Here is a 19,856-nt window from a genome sequence, read left to right on the forward strand (position 1 = left end):
TCTAAGTGCGGGCGGGCGGGCGGAGTAGTCACCAGCTGCAGCCTTGGCTGTCCCAGACTGCCGTGTCCCCAGGATGCAGCTCCTCGGGGACCCTCACCAGACTCCCTACCAGTTCCTCTCTCCGTCTTGAGGGGCGGACTCCCCCAGTCCCACCGTCTCCCTGCCTTGCCAGCTGAGCGCCCGCGCTTCGGAGCTCCGAATGAGCCATTTCGGCTCGGGGGCCAGATGCATTTTTATATCTGCCTGGGAAAAAATGGCAGGGGTTCTGCTGGCAGTCGGAAGAGGCTTCTAAATTAAACTTAAAAAAAAAAGTGTTGGGGTTGGGCGGGCTGCACCTGGCCCTTCTCAAGACTGCAGAGAACAAAGCATGGAGACCTTCCCTCTCTCCGTGAGGCCACACGACTCTTTAATGCCTCCTCTCCCACCCCACCCCACCCCACCCCACCTGCCCCCAAGCCCTCCCGTCCTTCCAGATTCTGTTTGTCGTGAGTGGCCACTGGGTGCCGCCTTCACAGCTTGCTCTAAGTCCTGTAGCCTTTCCAAGATGGGGCATGTGACCCCGCTAGGGCAGTGACTAGCCCAGGGCCGTGGCCTTATTTCCCACACCCTGAAGCTTAAGACGACCCAGGCGGACTCCCTGGCAGTTCCAGGGCCCAACACCCAGACAGTGTGGGCTGAAGTGTGACTGGCGCCTCCCTCCCGTTTGCTGACCGCAGCTGGCGGTGCTTGTGTTGGGGGTTGTTTGGTAGATTCCCCTCCTCGGGCCCTGTCTCCGTCTCCACGTGGTGCTGTGCCTGAGCCTGACAGTAGTCCGCCTCACTCCAGTGTGACCTGGTTCCTCCAACCACTCTTTTCCAGCACGGTCACCTCCCAAGGTGCCCGAGGCCAGGCCCCGATGCGTCTTCTAGGGGACACATTCCAACCACAGCGGTCACGTCACGGGCAAGGGGCAGCGGCCGGCCCCGGGCCTCGCTGTACTGGTGACTGGGTGCTGTAGGCGTCAGCACAATGAGAGGGGCAGACTCACGGCTCTTCTTCTGCCTCTGTGTCGCCGTCCTCCCGCTGCGAGCCAGGGTGCTCTCCATCCCCCCCCTCCCCCCGGGAGCCCCGAGAGCATCCTCTACACCTTAGGGCTCTGTGGAGAGAAGACAGCTGCAAGGGGAATCTGTCTGCGAGCACATGGAGATGGGCACACATGCTGTGGACCCCACACTGAATCTCGCGCATCCTCCAGGGTCCCAGATCTGAGTGTATTCACGCTTCCACTTCAGGATGCTGAGCCCGGAGGGTTCGCTTAACCTGCCTAAGCTCTTAAAAAAAAAAAAAAAAAAAAAAAAAGGACGCCCAGAGTCTGCCTCGCTCCAGACATGATCACTCTAGAGTCGAAAGACGTCTTGGCCACTTGGTCTTGTGTTAGTGGTCTCTGTGAGCTGGGAGAAGAGTCGGGGGACCTGAGGAGTGACAGCCCAGGTGTATGTTTCTCTTGAGATGGTGGTGGAATGTTCTGGAATCCATATGCTGATGGCTGCATATGCATACACGGACCATGGATGGATTGTATCTCAGTTTAGTGTTTCAAGAAGGAGGGGAGGGGTGCAGGGAGCTAGGCAGACAGAGCAAGGAGGAAGAGCCTGTTCGAGGCCTGTGCTGCTGAACTGGGCCCGGGAGCCCGTGGTGGACAAGGGACCAGTAAGGAGACGGCAGAAGCAGACAGGACGGATTCAGACAAGAGACGGGGGATAGGGCAGAGAGCCAGCAGCAGAAAGGGGCCTCTAGTAGCCCTGAGGGACTGTCCTCTGAGGACCTGACAGCTGGGTGAGAGGAGAACCCGTCGTTGGGGTCGCATGGGGAACAGGTGACCCACCTGTGTTGACTGCTCAGTAGCTCTTTCCCCCGAAACATAGCTTAGTAATTAAGTAGGTGGGCCCCCAGCACCCCAACGCCTTGGCAGACACCCCTGGTCACGGGGGAGGGGGAGGCCGTGTGCAGCGCGCACAGTTCACATGCTGCTCTTTCTTGCCCCCTCCAGAAAGCCTTCAATGCGCTCTGCCACAGCACCCACTTGTACGGCCGCAGGCTGGTCCTGGAATGGGCAGACTCGGAGGTGACGGTCCAGGCCCTGCGGAGGAAGACAGCCAGGCACTTCCAAGGTAGGAGTGAGTGGCCTGGCGCTCACCTGGCTGACTGGGGGCTTCTGGGATTGGGAGCCGGGGCAGGGGCTACCTGCGGAGCCGCCCTCGCTTGGGTCCAGCCCCCCCCCAGGCCTCTTGTCACCAACCCGCCTTGTATCAGCACGGCCACCTTGTCGCCTTGCGTGCGGGTAGGGCGGTGGGGGCCAGGCAAGCAAGAAGGGCAAGGCAGTTGTCACCTCGGTCCCTACTGTGGTCCTCGATCCAGGTTCCAAAAGTGCTCCCTCGAGCCCAGGGATGCCGGCAATGGGTCCTGGAGGCTGGCCCTCGGAACCACAGGGTCACCAGGGTCACCAGCTTCCCATATGCCTTTCTTCAGGGTTGTCCTCTTCCTGCCTGAGCTCAGTGCTCACAGAGCTGACTCACCAAGGTGGACACTCTATGGCCTTAAAGACTAGAGAGCTGATGACCAGGAACTCCTGAGCCCGGCTGCCCTCATGCTTGGGTCACCAGAGTAACTAAGCAGGGCCATGGGCACAGGTGAAGGGGCTGGCCACTTCCCTTCAAGGGCAGCCCAGGCTCAAGGTCCCCAAAGGTGAGAAACAGGAGGCCCATTGTGCCTGATGCTAGGGGACAAAGATGGGGAGCCAGGGGGAGCTAGAGTCTGTGGGGCTGGAGTCAGTGGGCCTCATCTCTAATAGGTGTGCACCCCTCACTAGGATGATGTCAAGGCTTGAACTTAAAGCCCAGGAAGTGGAGCAAGGCAGCCACCATTGTCTGCTGGCTTTAGGTCCAATGGTTTCGTGAGTCTCTCAGCTGGAACAGGTCCCCTCCTCCCTCTTGCCGGCACAGCCGGGTTCTGGGTCAGGCTGGGACATGCCTGTCTGCAGTAACCCTGATGCTGCGGTCAAGAGGCAGGCAGTTTCTTCCTACCTGGTCATCTTAGCGTCAGGGCCCTCAGGGATCCTCGTAGCTAGTGGGGCTCAGAGACCACTGTTGTCCCTGAAGTGTTTGCTGCGAGCTCTGAGTCTACAGGGCTGGGGTCAGGAGCCATCTGTCCCTGCTCCTTGCCAGGGACGGTGGGAGGACCAGAAGGGGACGTTGTCCTGGGGGATTATGAGCAATCCAGCAAGATTGTCCCTGGCCAGTGTGTTAAAAGCCGCAGAGGCAGCTTGGGGCCACTGACCAAAGCCTTGGAACACAGGCCCTGGTCCTCCATTGGTCTTCTACCTAGAGCCACGCCGCCTTCCTACAGCTGTGGTTCTCAACCTTCCTAGTGCTGTGACCCTTTAATCCAGTTCCTCATGCTGTGGTGACTGCCACCCAACCATAACATTATTTTCATGGCTACTTTACAACTGTAATTTTGCCACTGTTATGAAATGTAATGCAAATATCTGATTTGCAGGATATCTGATATGTGACCCCATGAAAGGGTCATTCGACCTTCTAAAGGGTTGCGACCTACAGGTTGAGAGCCTCCGTCCTACAGAGTTGGTTGGTTGTCCCCCAGCTCAAGGCGGGGCCTCGTGCGCTCACACATGCTGTTCCCTATTAACACAGCACCTTTCTCTCTGCTTTTGTTTGTGCTGTGAGTGGCGTGGAGAGCCATCCCCTCCCTGCCCTGCCCTCTGGGTATCAGGCGTCAGTCATCGCCTGTCTTCTGCTCCTCTGTGCCTCCACCACTGTACGCTCATGTTTTTTTACCGTCTTACATTCTGGTCAGGCCACCGCCGCCACCGCCACCGCCGCTGCCGCCCCCACCCATGGCAACTGTGGTGTGCTGTGTGCTTGTATCTGGACTGGTTGGTTCCTATCTGGTGCCCCTGTTTAGTTCAGCTCTGAGGGGTGCCAGGCTTTCCATCCAGGGCTGGGAGCGTTCCAGCCCAAGCAAATGCAGAGCCGGAGAAACGGGAGATTGCGTACTCAGTGGCGGGCTCACAACTCAATAAGATCCCAAGTCCTGATGGGCAGACAAAACCTGTCTGCATCGACAGGCATCGACAGGCCCAAATGCACCCGTCGGCAAATGTTTGTGGAAGGCACTCTCCCGGGACCGAGGCGGGCCCGCCTCCCCTGTGGTCACCCCACCACCCAGCCCAGGCCTGGGAGAGTGCAGGCTCAGCACTTCTGCTTTGCACGGATAGAAGCCCCTTCGATAAATTGAGCTCTGAAGCCAGCAGCCTCTCCTCCTAGGTGAGAGGATGCAGCAGAAGGCAGGCCTTGCTGTGGACAGGCGTCTCCATGGCGGCCCACAGCCGCTGGGCCCCAGTAGGCAGGCGTAGCAATGAAACTGATAAAGATACCTCGCCGGCAGATCCGAGGTGGCCATAAGGACCGCCTCAGGCGTGGCTGTGACTCCCATCGGGCCTTGCCCTGCAGGCCCTGGGCAGGTGCAAGGCTGCAGATGTGCAGATGCCCTGGAAACAGTGTGCGGTCCACTTTCCACCTTGTCCTGCACGTGTGTGCAGCAGCCAGAGTCCTCCGGACAGGGCTGCGGGCCTCAGAGCCTGCCCGGGCCTCCTTTTTCCCCTGCCCTTTTCCCTGCCGTGAAAAGTACTGGCTCATTTGTGTCGGAGTCCACATTGTTCTGAGCATCCAGGGTCCAGGCCGGAGCTGGGCACGAGTCCCACTTGCCCTTGGGCTCTGCCAGGAAGGCACTCAGACCTCAGGTGGAGGCCTTGAAGTGCTGGCCACCACAAAGGCTCCCTGAGGGCTGCAGACCATGCCATCAGAGGCGGGGCCCGGCCACAAGCTCACCGGCGACACCATGGCCTGAGCCGTTCTCAGGGCTAGCGATGGGTAGCCAGAGCCGCTGCACCGGCGTTTTGGCACTGGCCAGCACAGCCAGTGGGAGTCTCCCTGCCCTTGGGTTATGCCTTGCCCACAGCCCCGCCGCTGACATGGGAGGGATGGTGGAGACACGCGGTCCTGGGTGGAGGAGACCGCTGAGCTGTAGCTCAGGCTCCCTGACACAGCCCCCACCACCATGCCACTCTTCTCCTGCCGGGCCTTGCCGGGAACCAGACGTGGCTACCGGCTGCCTTGTTCTTAATCCTGCAGGACTCGGATGTAGATACTGTCATTGACCCATTTAGCAGATCAGGAAACTGAGACTCAAAGAGGGCAAGTAGCGTATTCATGGTCACCCAGCTACCTGTAGCATAGCTAGAACTCAAACCTGAGTTTCCAGCCACTCTCCCGACCAAGCCTTTGCACCGGCTGATCCGGCTGGCACCCTTATGTTGACTCGGTGTGTGTGTGTGTGCGTGTCCTGCTATCCACTAGTGGCCCCTGGTGAGTCTCAGCCTCAGCCTTGCCATCTGTACAGTGGGCACAAGGTGCCAGCACCTCGGGGCCCTGTGGCTCCAGGGAGCTGACACGTGGCTTGGTCTTGCCACTCTCCCAGGCCCAGGCTAGCGCACTGAGGAGGACGTGACTGGGTAGAGAAGAGGGAGAGCCTGGTGCTCCTGAGTCCCCGGCCAGGGGGCAGTGCCTGGCACACGCATGGAATGAGGGGCCCAGGCGCCACCCACCATGGGCTCCCACTGACTGGTGTCCAAAGGAGGTTTGCTTTAACCCCCACCCACCCACCCACCCCGTCACCGTCCCCCGTCCGTCCCATGGGACACTCCTCGCGCTCCTCTGTCCCTGGGTGATGGCCGGGCACTGCAGTGCCCCTTGCTAACTGGTGCTTGGGAGGCACCTGGCAAGCTAACAACATAGGCCGGGCCTCTGGACCTGGCTGGGAAGAGTCACCCGAGGGAGGTGCCGTGCGGGGAGGGGGGCTACTGTCCTCCCCTTGGTTCCCTACTGATTTCCCTCTCCTGTCCTCTCGCACTCTACACACACACACACACACACATAGAGACATACACACACGCGCACACACACACACATAGAGACATACACACACTCACACACACACACTCACATACACACACACATAGACACACTCACACATACACACACACATACACACACATAGAGACATACACACACACACACACACATAGAGACATACACACACACACACACACACACATACACACGCATACACACATACACACACACACACACATAGAGACATACACACACTCACACACACACACACATACACACACTCACACATACACACACACACATAGAGAGACACACATATAGACACACTCACTCACACACACTCACACACATACACACACACACACACACACACACACACACACACACACACACACACACTCCTGGACTATCCCAATCTGCTCCTCTCCCCGCTCCCACCCCCCCAGCTCCTGTCCTCCTCCCCCTGCTCTCTGCCTCCCAACCCCTCCCTGGTCAGGAGTCAGATCTCCGATCTCCAGCCCCGGGCCCTGTGGTAGGTGAAGTGTTATTCTTCTCTGCCTGGCATGCGGGATGTGAAAAGAGGGCACAAGGGGGGACGAAAGAAGAAAGCCTGCCCCTGGCTGTGTCCTTTCTTCCTGAGCATGTTAGAAACCAGCAGGGTTGCGGCATCGCGAAGCTTTCAGGGCTTGGCAGGCCACGGTCACCACGAGCACAGGCGACAGAATAAAATGGCCTGGAAGCCATCCGCCACCGCCCAGCCCCGGCTTAAGCGCTCACAGCCAGGGAGGCCTGGCACATGGGCTTTTATTTGGCCGGGAGCACGGCTCGGCTTCCCTCTGTTGTCTTATTCCAGCTGGGGAGGCTTTGATGGGCTGTGGTTAGCGGCTGCAACTCTCACCTCCAGAGCAGGCACGCAGGCATGAGCGGCATGGCAAGTGGCTGGCGGTGGCGCATTCTCTCCACTCGCCCCCACCCCTGCCTTATCCCCTGCCCACTGGGCCCGGCGGCGGCGCTGGCCAGCGCGGAATGTAGATAGGAAGTGCGCGTTCGCTCGCAGCAAGAGCCCCTGGGCACAGATGGGGATAGGCCTGGCCCGTCAGCCACTAGCCTGGCTCTCTGAGCCAGCCTCCTCCCTCACAGGGCAGGGGCAGAGCCCCCAGACCCCCGTCCCATCAGCCCACCACCAGGCCTCAGTTTTTCCTCTGTGCCTTGACCCTCTCCCGCCTCCCCCTGCCTGTGTCCTCCAGGGGACACAGCCCCCTCCCCGTGTCCTGACTTTCCTTGCATCGAGCATAAAGCTGGCTTCGTGACTGTCCCCAGAGCAGACGAATGAGCCCCGATAAAAACCAGTCGTGGGTGCGGCTGATGTTAGCTGAGCATCTAGCATGGGCCGGGCCCCGCGTGGTGCTGATTGCAGCCACCTCCACGTTAGGGGTGGGCACCCCGGCTCTGCACAGCCAGCCGGGGACCCCAGCCCGGGGTTATTTAGACTTGAAACATGCAGACAGGGCCCTGTTGTGAGCCTGATGGCCTCACCCTGTTCCTCAAGCCCCATGCATCTGCAGAGACACCGCTCTGTGAATTCTTCTGAAAGATGAGGTCGGCCACGGGAAGCCAGAGAGCTTTGCTAGGGGCTTTTGTGCGGCAGCAACACTCATACAGTTTTGCACACAGTTTAAAAGCCTGGTGGCACTTCAGCCTAACACACTCAGAGAGAGACACTTCCCGTGTTACTGGTGCAGACGGGCCCAGAGAGGTCTGTTGACTTTCCTAAAAGCACACAGCGTTTCCTCCCACCCTACATTCCCCACAGTTCCTGAGTCCCAAGTGGTATGCACACACACCCTAGCCAGCAACCTCAATGTAAGCTTTCCTGGGAGGAAAGGCATGTGGCTTCATCTCTCGCTTCATTCCCTCACGGAGGTGGCGTTTGAGTCCTAGGGAGGGGTGGTTACCAGCAAATAGAAGGATTGGAGTTCTGGCGGTCTTCTGAAGAAAATTAGAGTGGATGGTATGGCAGACCTCAAGGGGAGGGGTACGTCTAATGTGGCAGCTAGAGAAAGCCTCCCACGGGGTCAGCGTTCCCGTGTGATTGCAAGGGAGCATCCAGCCCGAGACCTAGGGGAGAAACAGTCCAGGCCCCGGGAGCCACAGGTGCAAAGGCCCTGGGGCAGAAGTGTGTTCAGGCCTGGAGCTCCAGGGTAGAGAGTGGAGAACAGACAGGAGAAGGAAGCCCTGGAAGACCGGAGGGGAAGGTGACCGTCAAACTAACCTCATCAGGCTACCCCACTGCTGCTGAGTGGGGTACAGTGGGTAGCGCCGGAAGCAGCACTGAGGAGCAGGCACATTGTGGTCATCCAAAAATGGTGGCCAGGGCCACAGCCAAAGGCTGCAGGTGGAGAGCAGCTGGGAGACTGGTTGTTCAGGGAGAAGGGAGAGCTGGCTAGGTTTACACAGAGAAGACAGAGAAGTCAAGGGTGGCGCCTCGGCGGTCAGCAAACCTGGGAAGCCAAGGGCCGGTACAGAGGCAGGCGGCCATTTGTCTGACGTCAGCCAGAACGTCCGAGGGATATGATATCGGCACATAGATGGATGAGTTCGGAGCTCAGGGGCCAAGGCTGAGTTGTGATATAAATTTGAAGTTATCAGCATACAGATGATATTTAAAGCCTGCCACCGTTCCCACAAACCCCCATTCCACACCTCCATCATCATCAGAATGGCACGCTTTCAAAAGACCAGGGACCACGAGAGCCCCTTATCCCCCCCATCAGCCCCTGCAAATGGGCCTCCTTGATCTTAGCCGTGAAGACATAATCATCAGGCTTTCAAAATCACAGGCAGAGAGTTCAAGCAAGTATGTGGAGTCACAGAATTTATTATTCAAAATATCCCCTGGTCTCGCTTCCTTCAGCTCCCTGGAGATGGGGTTTTTGTGTAAGCCCCACATCTCGGCCCTTCATCTGGGCCCCTCCCACTCTTCCTAAGACCTGGTTGTGTCAGCCCTTTCTCTGGACACCCGGGACTGTCACTGAGGGTCCCGGGAGGGCATGGCATGAACAAGAAGAGAGCTTTCATCCTGGCTCCAGGTAGCATGCGTGTCTCGTGCCAGGGGAGGTCAGGGACCCACCAGGACTCTTTCTCGCTCACCTCTGATTGCCACAGCTGGTGAAGGGAATGGGCCCTTGTGGGTCCAGGCAGCTCCTGGCCAGGATGCAGATGATTAGGGAATGCGGAGAGGGCCCCCAGACAGCAACCCCATCTCCCCGTCAAGGTGCACTGGGAGCCTGCAGGTCCTTGGGACCAGCTGGGGCAGGTGTCACCCGACCACACCCCCTGCCTCCCTCTCACCCCCCACACACCAGATCCTCCCACTCCCAGTGATTTGACAATATCCTGTACACTCGGCCGCCCTCCCCTGGGAGCGGCTGTCCGTGCGAGGAAGGGACCTGCTCCCAATCCCACTAAATTGTTATTGACTTGTGTTCTGTGCGTTCTGCAAACATTTCACTCAGCCGTCGCCGGCAAGCCCACGAATCCCTGCTAGGGCTAACGGGGAAGCCAGCTGTGCTGGGCCATCTCGCCTGCTCCTTCCCATCGATCACAGAATTAAACTGACGGGAGCGCCGCAGGGCGGTGTGGGAGAGGCAGGGCCCGGCCACCGTCCTGGGCGGGGCTGGAGGCCCGGGGACCGGAGGGTCCACGCTGGCCCGCCGTGTACCTGACTGTGCAGCTTGGCCCAACCGGAGGAAGCCAGGGAAAACAGCTTCCCCGGCTGCCGGTGATAGGCGGTGGGGAGCACGTAGACCAGAGGCCACTAACTGAGCCATGGGCGCCTTGCCTGTGACACGTGAACACAAAACAGTATTGGATTCGTCATTGTTTGGCCCCTGCAAGATCTGACCTGGAAATCAGTTTCAAGCCAGCTACTCTTAGGAAATCAGGCCTTGCCACCCTGGTCCCACGTTCCACAGCGAGGCCTGCGGAACCACTGTGCATTTACGTGATGCGTGCGCTCCCTGTGGATTCAGTCATGCAGTGTGACTGACTCCATGATGGCTCCACCTGACCCTTACACTGGCACATCCCTCCATGTCCCCTCTGCTTGGACCCAGGAAGAAGAGAGGGAGATAATGGAGACCGAGGCCTCCAGGCCAAGCAGGGCTGCAGGCGCCTCCCGCCAGCCTCCCTCGTCCTGTGCTCGCTCTCTCTGCAGCAGGTCTCCCTGCCTCGACACTTGCTGCTCTCCCCAGACTGCACAGGGTCCCTACACCCACATAGACCAAGCACAGAGGACCCCAGGCTAGCGTGTACCCCTTCCTTATCTTGGGATAAGTTCACCATGGTCCAGATCAGGGCTCTCCTTGCACAGGGCCAGTCCAGTTATCTGGACCTATATCCAGGAAGATGCCCAGGATGGGCCACTTGGAGAGAGGTTAGCCTGTGGCCTCACCACAACCTCCCACCACCTAGGTCCCTCACTCTGGGCTAATAACAGTGGGGATGTATCTGTGATGAGTAAGCTCCAGTGCCCACAGGGGCCATTTGAATACGGCCCCCTAGAGTAGGGTCCACATTCCTGCTCCTTGAGGTGGGTCTTTTCGGCTTTGAGTCAGTGTCTGCATGAATGTTGCCCTGTGGCTGGCTCTGCTCCCATGTGGAGACCCTCAGAGGGTGGATCCACAGCAGGGCAAGTGTCCATGGGACCTTGGGCTTGGCTGTGGTATGAGATAAAGGCCCCAGAGTGAGCTGAGCCCCATGTGGAGAGCCTGTACCCAGAGGACTTCCCCCAGAGCCCAGGGAGCATGTACTCAGCTTGTGGGGTTCCTAGAGGAAAGATCCACGCTCGGCCTGCTGCAGCAAGCCCACGGGTGCCTAGGGCCCCATCCCTGCCTGTCTTCCAGCTTTCCCTTGGCAGCCCAGACCCCGTGATTGCCATGTGCTAGGTGCCATAAACACTTGATACTATATTTATCACTTCTTGTCCATCTTGGCTCATGCCTTCAGGCAACTGAGTGTTCATCCTTGTGCTAGGCAAAGTCTTGAATGCCTTGTGGCTAGTCACTTTTTGCACTTTGAAATGGGATCTCTCCATTGTGCAGGCTGGCCTCACACCACCAGGTTCAGGCCATCTTCCTGTGCCAGCCTCCCTGGTGCTGGGGTTCCAGGCATGGCCAGCAGCTTAGAAACTGTGCTCCTAAGCAGCTTTGTCTTCATTCAGTAACTGAGCCCAGACAGGGACCGCGACCGGCCTGCTGGCTTCCCATCCTGTTCTCTCTCCGTCTTGCCTCTTCTTCCCAGGCCCCTCGCAGCATCCTTTTTCCCTGTCAGCCGCGCTCTCATCCCCAGCCTGCCTCTCCTCCCATGAAGCGCTTTCTCTTGTCCTCCCACAGGCCCCCGCCCGCCGCCCGCCCGCGCGCCGCCTTCCACGCAGGCGACATTGCCAGCCAGGGAAGGGAGAGATGCAGGCTGGCATTCTGTCAAGGAATTAATTGAAAAATAAAACCATTAGGTGGGAACTGGAGAAATGCAGAAGTGGTGTTTGGAGGTTGGGGGGAGGGGGCAGGACTGGGGGGCTGTTGGGGGCCGGCCGAGCTTTTTGTCAAGTTCATTTCTCGGTATTGATGTTTGGTGACAGTCACATGTTGTTTATCTTCAGGCGCAGCTGCGCCGTGGCAAGAAAATGCACGGCTTGTTTCGTTTATTTATTTCACACCTTCCCCGGGTTCTGCTTTGTGTTTGTTTGGTGAGGGACCCACCGAGGCTTCCAGTGTGGGGAAGTGGGGTTTCCACAGCTGTTCCTGCCAGTCCAGCCGGCGCTGCGTGTGGAGGCAGGCCAGTGGGGGGCTGGGTGGCGGCAGCCAAGACGCGGGGGCCCAGCGTGCCCGTCCTACGGGGATTGGAATGGGGGTTCCCACCCCAACCCCTGGCTGTGGACTTGAGCCAGACCCACAGCAAGGTGCACCCTTTGACTCCCTCGTCCTCACGGCTGCCCCAGGAGGTGGCAGAGAACAGTGACATGCTCTGGGTGACTCGGCCGCTGATGGTGGAGTCTGTTGGGCTGGGGGCCTGGAGTTGTGGTCACTGCCTGGTCCCTGTGTCCCAGGCCCCCAGCACCTCCCTGGACAACTCGTTTTCTAACCCGCAGCTGAAGGAGTGGCTGGTTGGTCCCCAAGCCCTGGGCTCCTCTTCCTGGCTCTGCAGGTGGCAGCTGGTCCATCATTCACACTGGGCCAAGCAGAGTGTCACCAGACGCTGAGGTCACAGTCACTTCCTAGGGAGAGGCCAGGCCTTTGTGGGGGCTGGTTCTCTGTTGTGGGGACTCTGAGGCCTCTAGAAGGAACCTGGTCTTAAACTGCCACCTCCACCTCCCTAGAAGTCTGAGTGTGAGCAGAGTGGCACATACACAGGGCTTTCCCAAGTGTGATTAGTGCCAGCGAGCAAAAGGAGCGCCCGTGGGCTCCAGGGACTGTGGGGGTGAGGGTCGTACGTCACAAACAGCCCATTGCTCCCTAGAGGCGGAGTGTGGAACAACCACTGCCCAGTAGGAGACTTGATGGCTAGGAATAGCCCCAGGCGAGATGTTCCCTGCATCTGGGTGCTTGAGAGAGCAGCTGTTCAGAGAGGACAAAGCTCTGGGCGAGTTAGAGACTCGGTCTTTCTGGTGCCCTGAGCCCAGGCTAAGGGCAGTGGGTGCCATGAAGCTGTCCCCAAGGCTCGCTGCCCTAGGACTGTTAGCAGGGAAGTGTTCAGAGGCCCCCGGAGTCAGCTGGATTCTGACCGTGGCTCCAGAAGCAAGTGTTGCCCAGGTCTCTGTAGTGTGAGAGAAGTCGGTGGGAAAAAAAATTCACGGAAAGCGTTCTTGACCTCGTCCATCCTTCCTTCTGCCCCTCGTGCCATAGCCTGACCCCTACCGTCCCCTACCGTCCCCTGGCCATCTTCAGTCCGTCCGTCACTCAGCAGACATTTACTGAGGGCTGCCAGGTACCAGGACAGCCCCAGCAAGAGATACAAACAGCAGTGAGCCGGAAGGTCATGTGGGTGCTGTGGGGGAGCCAGGGAAGCTTCCCCACAGATCCGAGGCCCCTGAGCAGTTTGGAAGAGCGTTCTAGACAGGTCATGGCAGTGCAAAGGCCCTGGGGTGAGAGGAATGGGGACCGGGATCCGGAAATGGATGACCAGCTCCCGTGGACCATTCACCAACAGGATGACAGCTTCGGCTTCCCCCGGGGACAGGGCACGGCGGAGGGGCGGCAGAGCAGGAGGTGGACTCTGGCATCGGTTCAGCCGTCTCTCTGGTTGCCTCTGAGGTAGCAGCGGGAGGGGTGTCAGACGCCCAGGCTGGGAACCTGCTCTGTGGTTGTCGTCTATTTCCAGCCCTATTACCTGCCCACGATTCAATTTCCTGAGGCCATTGTGCAGTGGGGATGAGGCGCAGAGGAGGAGAGGACACCGCAGGGAGCCTGGGCGCCTCCTCCCCTTTCCACAGTCGGCCATGATGGGCATGGCTGCCAGACCTTGGCTCTCAGCCAGTGTCTTCTCCCCCTCCCTCCCCCCCCCCCCCGCCCCGTCCTCTCCCACAACACAGCCTCCACCCCAGCCCCGGGCTCCCTTCACGCATCTCCCACTTGGATGCCCCATGGGAGCCCCAGCCAGGGACAGTGTCCCACACAGAAGGGCCTGTTGCATGATGGGAGAGGGGAGAGCCAGGCTGCGGCCAGGGAGACCAGGACGTGGCTTCTGCAGGCCTGGGGCTGATTCCGAACGCAGTATGGCATCTGCAGAGGGAGGCCGCTGGGCTCAGGCCCCCTCAGGGGGCGGCAGCAGCTCATGTGTGCAGGAGCCCCCAGGGAAAGGCAAAGCTGATAGGGTGGGTTGAGGGTGACCGGTCAGAGGACCGCCGTGGAGGAGGTGGGCGGGGTCCACATCCCCATAGCATGGGAGACATGAGATGGGGGAAGGGATTCCAGGACCCACTCCCTCCCCCAGGAGGGAGCCAAGGTCATCCACGTCTGAGCCAGGCACAGTGCTCACATCTGCTGCCACGTAGAAGTGGGGTGAGTGTGCCCAGGGTGGGGGCGGGAGGCTTCACACAAGGAGTCGGAGTCTCCTGAAGGCAGGGGTTTGGGTGGGCAGCCTCTTTATAAATTAGGCCTTCGCTAGTGAATGGACAGTTAGACTAGCAGAGCGTCTGGTAGGGCAGGCAGCTCAGAGCCAGCCTCCCTCTTTCCTTGTCTGTGGGGTTGGTGAGGATACTAGTGCCATAGCATACAGTAGGTACTCAATCAGTGGCATTTGGAACAGCTGTATGTCTAAATCCGCCTTTGCCCCTTCCTCGGAAAACTCCTCTACACTCATCAAAGCCCAAATCAAATAACCCCTCTCCTGCAAAGCCACCCTCATTGTTATGGTCCCCAGGCCTCTCTAGATTCCTTGGGCACTGCAGCTGCGCACCTAACCTTGAGCTGCTGACAGCCACGCAGCCACACCCTGGGGGTCCCTGGCTGCCACAGAAGCAGCTGGCTCCTGCTTGTCTGCTCAGCTGTTGCCTGGGTTGGCCAGGCCTCTGGCCGGTGGGAAGGAGGCAGCTCCCAGGTGGCCACTGGCTCCCTAAAGTGGGTCCTTTGCTCCGTGGCAAGGATGGGAGAGGGCGCAGAGGTGGCCAGCAGCAGTGCAGGGCTGGAGAGAGGCGCCTGGCTGAGGCTGGACTAACCAGGGTCCTGTTTGGTCTCGCGTCCTTCTCCCATCCCCCACTCGTGTGCTCCCTATGCCCGCCCCGCACACCTCTGCCTCCCCCTTCACTGTTTAACCCTCTCTGGGTCCTTCTCTCCTCTCTGCCATCTGCCACAGAGCCCCCGAAGAAAAAGCGGTCTGCGGTGTTGGATGGGATCCTGGAGCAGCTGGAAGATGGGGACGACGATGGTGACAGTGAGCAAGCTCTCCAGCTGTGAGCTAGCACCGCCAGGGTGTGTGGCTCCGGGGCCCTGGGGCCAGGCAGGGCTCGGCAGGCGGTCTCCCTCGGGTCAGGGTCAAGGGAGACAAAAGCCTGTACCTGGGTGCGAGAACATCGGCTCTGCAAACTCCTCACCGGTGTCATGTTCAGCAGCTGCTGCCCGGGCACCTGCACTGGGTAACCCACATGAGGTGGCTCCTTATGAGGACACAGACCTGGCGTCCTCCTCTGAGACGGTGCTCTCCCCACACACACCCGGCTCCTTGTCCCCGAGGAGCAGAGGCTCTGGGATGGATGACGGTGCACACACAGCCGGCGTAGAGCCCGTGGAAGGAGCAAGCTCCTGTCTGGGAGGGGACTGGCAGCTCAGCCCCGTTCACCGGCCGCCCAGGCCCCAACCAGCCAGGCTCCTGCAGCCGTCTCGCCCTCTGCAGGACTTGCTGGCCGAAGATGGAGCTAGGGACTCCAGCTCATCACCCAGGGCCCTTCCCAGACCTCCTGAAGCATCACATTCCTAGCCCGGGTGCCAGGTTCGCAGGCTGAACTGTGTGCCGTCACCACAGCATCTCAAGGCGGAGGCCCTGGGAGCGCTGTCAAGGCCTCACCCCGAGCCAGAGGCATCGCAAGCTCATCTTTGGCTGGGTACCCTATTACAGCCTCTCCATGAATGTCGATGCGCCAGCAGCCAGAGGAGGACATGGCATCAATCGGGGGGCCGGAGCCACGGCCCTTTAACCGCTGTCCAGCCCCAGCACCACCACATCCGAGCGTGCAGCTGAAGACCCACATCATTTTGAGTTCAGTGCAGGTGACTGGCATGGTGGCCTCGGCCAGCCACACCGTGTTCAGCCATCCCACCCAGGAAGACCTGAGAAGACTCTCATCCCACTTCTGAGCTGTCCTCACCACGGGCTGTGGGTGCTGGACTGGACTCTGAGCCAGGGCACCAGGCCTTCCGACTTTTGTGAGAATCTCGGCCTGTGCGGTTTTGGAGGGAATGAGGTCCTGCTTTTCAGAGTGGCCTGTACCAAAGCTGGGACCTCACCCTGTGGGTGGGACGGGCACTTTGTTACAGTCCGAGGGCACTGAGAATTAACAATAAAAGTCAGAGCCTAGAGTGGCTCGGCTCCCTCTACCACACATCTCAGATGTCACCCTGCGCCAGCCTCCACCACTGGTGCTGCACAGAGGGGTCACATTGATGCTTGCCACGCCAAGGCTGGACCATCAGGAACCACGGCCCATGTCGCTATGGGTCATTAAAAGACAGGCTGGGAATTGTCCCTGCCCCACCATTGAAGGTGTGCCCACATGTGACAGATAGCCTAGGGCAGAAAGCTGCAGTCTCTGTCACCACCAGCATAAACTTCCCAAAACAGGGTCCACAGGGACCTGGGCACCTATGCTTGACCCTCTGAGTCCTGGAGCTCAGCAGGCAACTTTTGAGTCCTCCAGCCTCCTGAGTTCAGGTACCTAGCGCCCATGCAGAAGCCAGACAAGGTGGTGTGCACCTGTCATCCCTGATTTTATAGGGTAGAGACAGGCAGGTCGTTAGGGCTTGATGGACAGCCAACCTGACCAATCAGTAAACTCCAGGTTGAGTAAGAGACCCGAGTCCAAAAAAAGGGAAAAAATGGTGGACAGCATTAAGGAAGACACAGTGAACACACACACACACACACACACACACACACACACACACACACACACACAGGAGCTTGTGGGAGGCCAGTGCCCAGCACAGCTGGAGATCCCAGAAGAGGTGAGTGGAACAAGCCTGGGACCTCACTGAGCCTCACTAGACAGGAGTCTGGGGGTCCAGCAAGGGCCTGGAGGAGATGGTTTCTGGTCAGCAGCCAAGGGGCAGGAGACTAGACTCATCCCCCACACTGTGGTTCCTCACGCAGAGGCAGGCTGCTGGTGGCTGGGACATGAATACCCTCATGTTGCTGTCCCTAGGCCTTAGAGTCCTTCCAAGAGCCCAGCTGGGATTCCTGGGCCAGCGTGGAGTTCTGAGATGGAGCGTGCCGCTGCCCCTGAGCACAGGTTCCGACACCAGCACCCTGGCTCTGGAAGGGCGCCAGCATGTTGTCGCATTCCAGTAGGGGACAGACATCAAAACAGCCATCCTATAGCGGATAGGGACATGCCAGAAGCTGGAGAGAAGAGTCAACAGTACCTGACCCACATTCATGCATCAGTCATCAAACCCATCCTAGACCCGAGGACAAACCCAGGTGCCTCCGTGTCTCTCTTAAGACATGGCATTCCATGCTGGGTGGACTCCAGAGGCTGTCCCAAGCCTTGAGGTGCACACACACAGGGTGCTAGAGATGGTTCAGCAGTTAAAAGAGTGTGCGGCTCTTTCAGGGGACTCAAGTTCGATTCCCAGCAGCCACCCGAAATGAGCCACACTCAAAACTGCCACACAACTCCAGCTGCGGAGGATCCGGTGCCCTCTTCCGGCTTCCGCGGGCCCTTGTACTCATGTGGCACACAAAAAGAGACACAGATACACATTAATAAAAATAAGTAATTTAAGAGATGCTCCCATCGGGTGCCAGACAGCCCTTTCCCCCACATGTCCCCTCACCTCGGCCACCCCCCTGTCCTGATGCAGGGGATCCACACTCCCCACAGTCCACAGGCCGCCGCTGCTGCTCAGGATAGCTGGGGCAGGATCAGCTGGAGCTGCGCACTCAGGCTTTGCCCAACAGAGCCGAGCTCGGGCTCAACATCTAATTCAATTTGTTCTGCCGAGATTGAAATATGAAATGGTTGCCAGTCAAAACGTTCAAAGGACGGGGAAGGGGGCGGGAGAGAGCGCCTGCTGGAATTTAAATTTTAATGAAAATGACTTTAACCCTTTGGTAAGGCCTGGAGGAAATGGAGCCCGCGCTCAGGTCCTGGGAATGAAGCCTCCAGGGTTCTGTCTGCCTGTTCCCTCTCTCTCTCTGCCTCACCAGGAGTAGCTAGGCATCCCCCATCACCACCACCGCCCCTGCAGAAATGCCTTTTAAAGCCTATTGGGATGCTTGCTTCCTGGTAATATATTCAACCTGCTGCCAGGAGCCCCATTGACATGAGCACCTTCAACTGCCCCCCACGTTTCCCACCCCCTTCGGGACCACATCAGCCCCACCAGAGCTTATGACACTGTGTTCCCCTTTATTGTCCAGGCTAGTCCTGTACTCCTGGGCTGTTGTGACCCCACCTGCCCACCCACCCCATTCTCCAAGTACAGGTCCCCGTGCCCACGCCTTGCTCCGGTCGAAGCAGGAGCCCTTGGGACTTAGTGTGTGAAGTGGTGAGGAGAGGTCCCCGGTTTCTCTCTCAGAACCTCCTAGAGCTCGTTAGGTAAAGGCGTTTGCCGCGAAGCCTGACAATCTGAGTTCAATTCCTGAGACCCACACGATAGAAGGCAGGAGCGAAGCCCCACAACTTGCCTTCTGACCTTCACACACACGTCCTGTGGCATTCACAACATGGCACTGCCCACCCTACAGTACATGCAGAATTACTAAATAAATATGGCATTATTTTAAATAAAAACAATGGCAGTCTAAGGGCCAAATCCAGACACTGTTCACATAAAGTTTTATGCAAACATCACCGTGCCAGCTGAGACCACGCATCATCTACACAGATTGCTATGGTAGAGCTGAGTCATCATGGCCGATTTTATGGCCACTCTTGCCTAGTCACCAGCATAGACCACCAGAGCTGAGTCTCAGCTCTATCACATACAGAGTCTATGACTTGGTACTGATTGGTTTCCTGGTGTCTCAGTGTCCTTCCAGGCAATAGCAGGACAGACACAGGTGGATGGAATGCCATCTTAGTGGTTTCTGTTGCTGCAATGAAATTCCATGACCAAGGTCAACTTGGAGGAAAGGGTCTACTTGGCCTATATTTCCATGTCGTTCATCATCAAAGGAAGTCACGGGGCAGGAACCTGGAGGCAGGGGCTGATGGAGAGGTCATGGAGGGGTGCTGCTTACTGGCTTGCTCATCATGGCTTGCTCAGCTTGCTTTCTTATAGAACCCAGGACCACCAGCTCAGGAGTGGCCCCCACCCACCATGGGCTGGGCCCCTCCCCCATCAATCACTAATTAAGAAAATGCTCTACAGGCTTGCCTACCACCCCATCAAACGGAGGCATTTTCTCTGTTGGGGTTCCCCACCTCTCAGATGACTCTAGCTTGTGTCACAGTGACATAAAATTAGCCAGTACAGATTCGTAAGTCGTGACATGCCGAGAGCTGGGAAAAGGTCCCCAACACACACGCACTATAAAATCCTCTTCTGTTGTTATCCCACCCCCCAGTGCAAAGACAGTGTTCTCGTCCTGCACACCTGGCAGGCTCCCCCACTTCCTAGAAGCCCTGGGCTGAGGTCGTCCCCATGAGTGACAAAATAAAAGGATCTACAAGTTCATTATAGCATCGCCAGGCACCCAGGATGCCTTTGCCTCTGGCTTCCTTAATAGACCCCACTTCCCCTTAATCGCGTCCTTCCTGACAGTGATCCGCTCGGGCCGTGGCGTCCCTGCCCTGGGCTCAAGCCAACAACAAACACATCCGTCTGTGCAGATGCACACAGCGCAGCTCCTGCCTCCTCCTGGGAGCACTCGAGAGTCCTCCCTTTCCCACAACTCCGGCTGAAATCACCACCTCCCTGGACATCTGCAGTGCACAGAGTGACTCACTGGAATCATAGGCGAGAACTGTCACATGGGGGGAAACTGAGGCTGCAGAGATGAGCCAAGCCACTTGTGATGAACATTCCTCTCGGGTCCCACCTCATAGTTGGCTGGATGTTTCCCAGCTTCCCAAAATAGTTCCTCAGAGGAAGGAAGGTAGGTGTTCCATGGGCGTGGGGCTGTTCAATTAATGGCAAGACCGCCTTCAGGTCACCATATCTGGGCCAG

The 19,856-nt window shown here is 58.4% G+C and overlaps 1 protein-coding gene across 1 annotated transcript in view; it reads left to right on the plus strand.

The window, feature by feature from the left end:
* Positions 1 to 16,060, plus strand: part of Rbm19 (RNA binding motif protein 19) — an 86,491-nt gene extending 70,431 nt beyond the window's left edge. Inside the window, exons 23-24 of the mRNA XM_028878789.2 lie at positions 2,030 to 2,150; positions 14,823 to 16,060. Of these exons, the coding sequence (XP_028734622.1) occupies positions 2,030 to 2,150; positions 14,823 to 14,923 (222 nt within the window). The 3' untranslated portion in view covers positions 14,924 to 16,060. The remainder of the gene's footprint in view (positions 1 to 2,029; positions 2,151 to 14,822) is intronic.
* The last annotated feature ends 3,796 nt before the right edge of the window (positions 16,061 to 19,856 follow it).

The sequence above is a fragment of the Peromyscus leucopus genome, chromosome 23, assembly GCF_004664715.2.
Source record: "Peromyscus leucopus breed LL Stock chromosome 23, UCI_PerLeu_2.1, whole genome shotgun sequence".
Lineage (NCBI taxonomy): Eukaryota > Metazoa > Chordata > Mammalia > Rodentia > Cricetidae > Peromyscus > Peromyscus leucopus.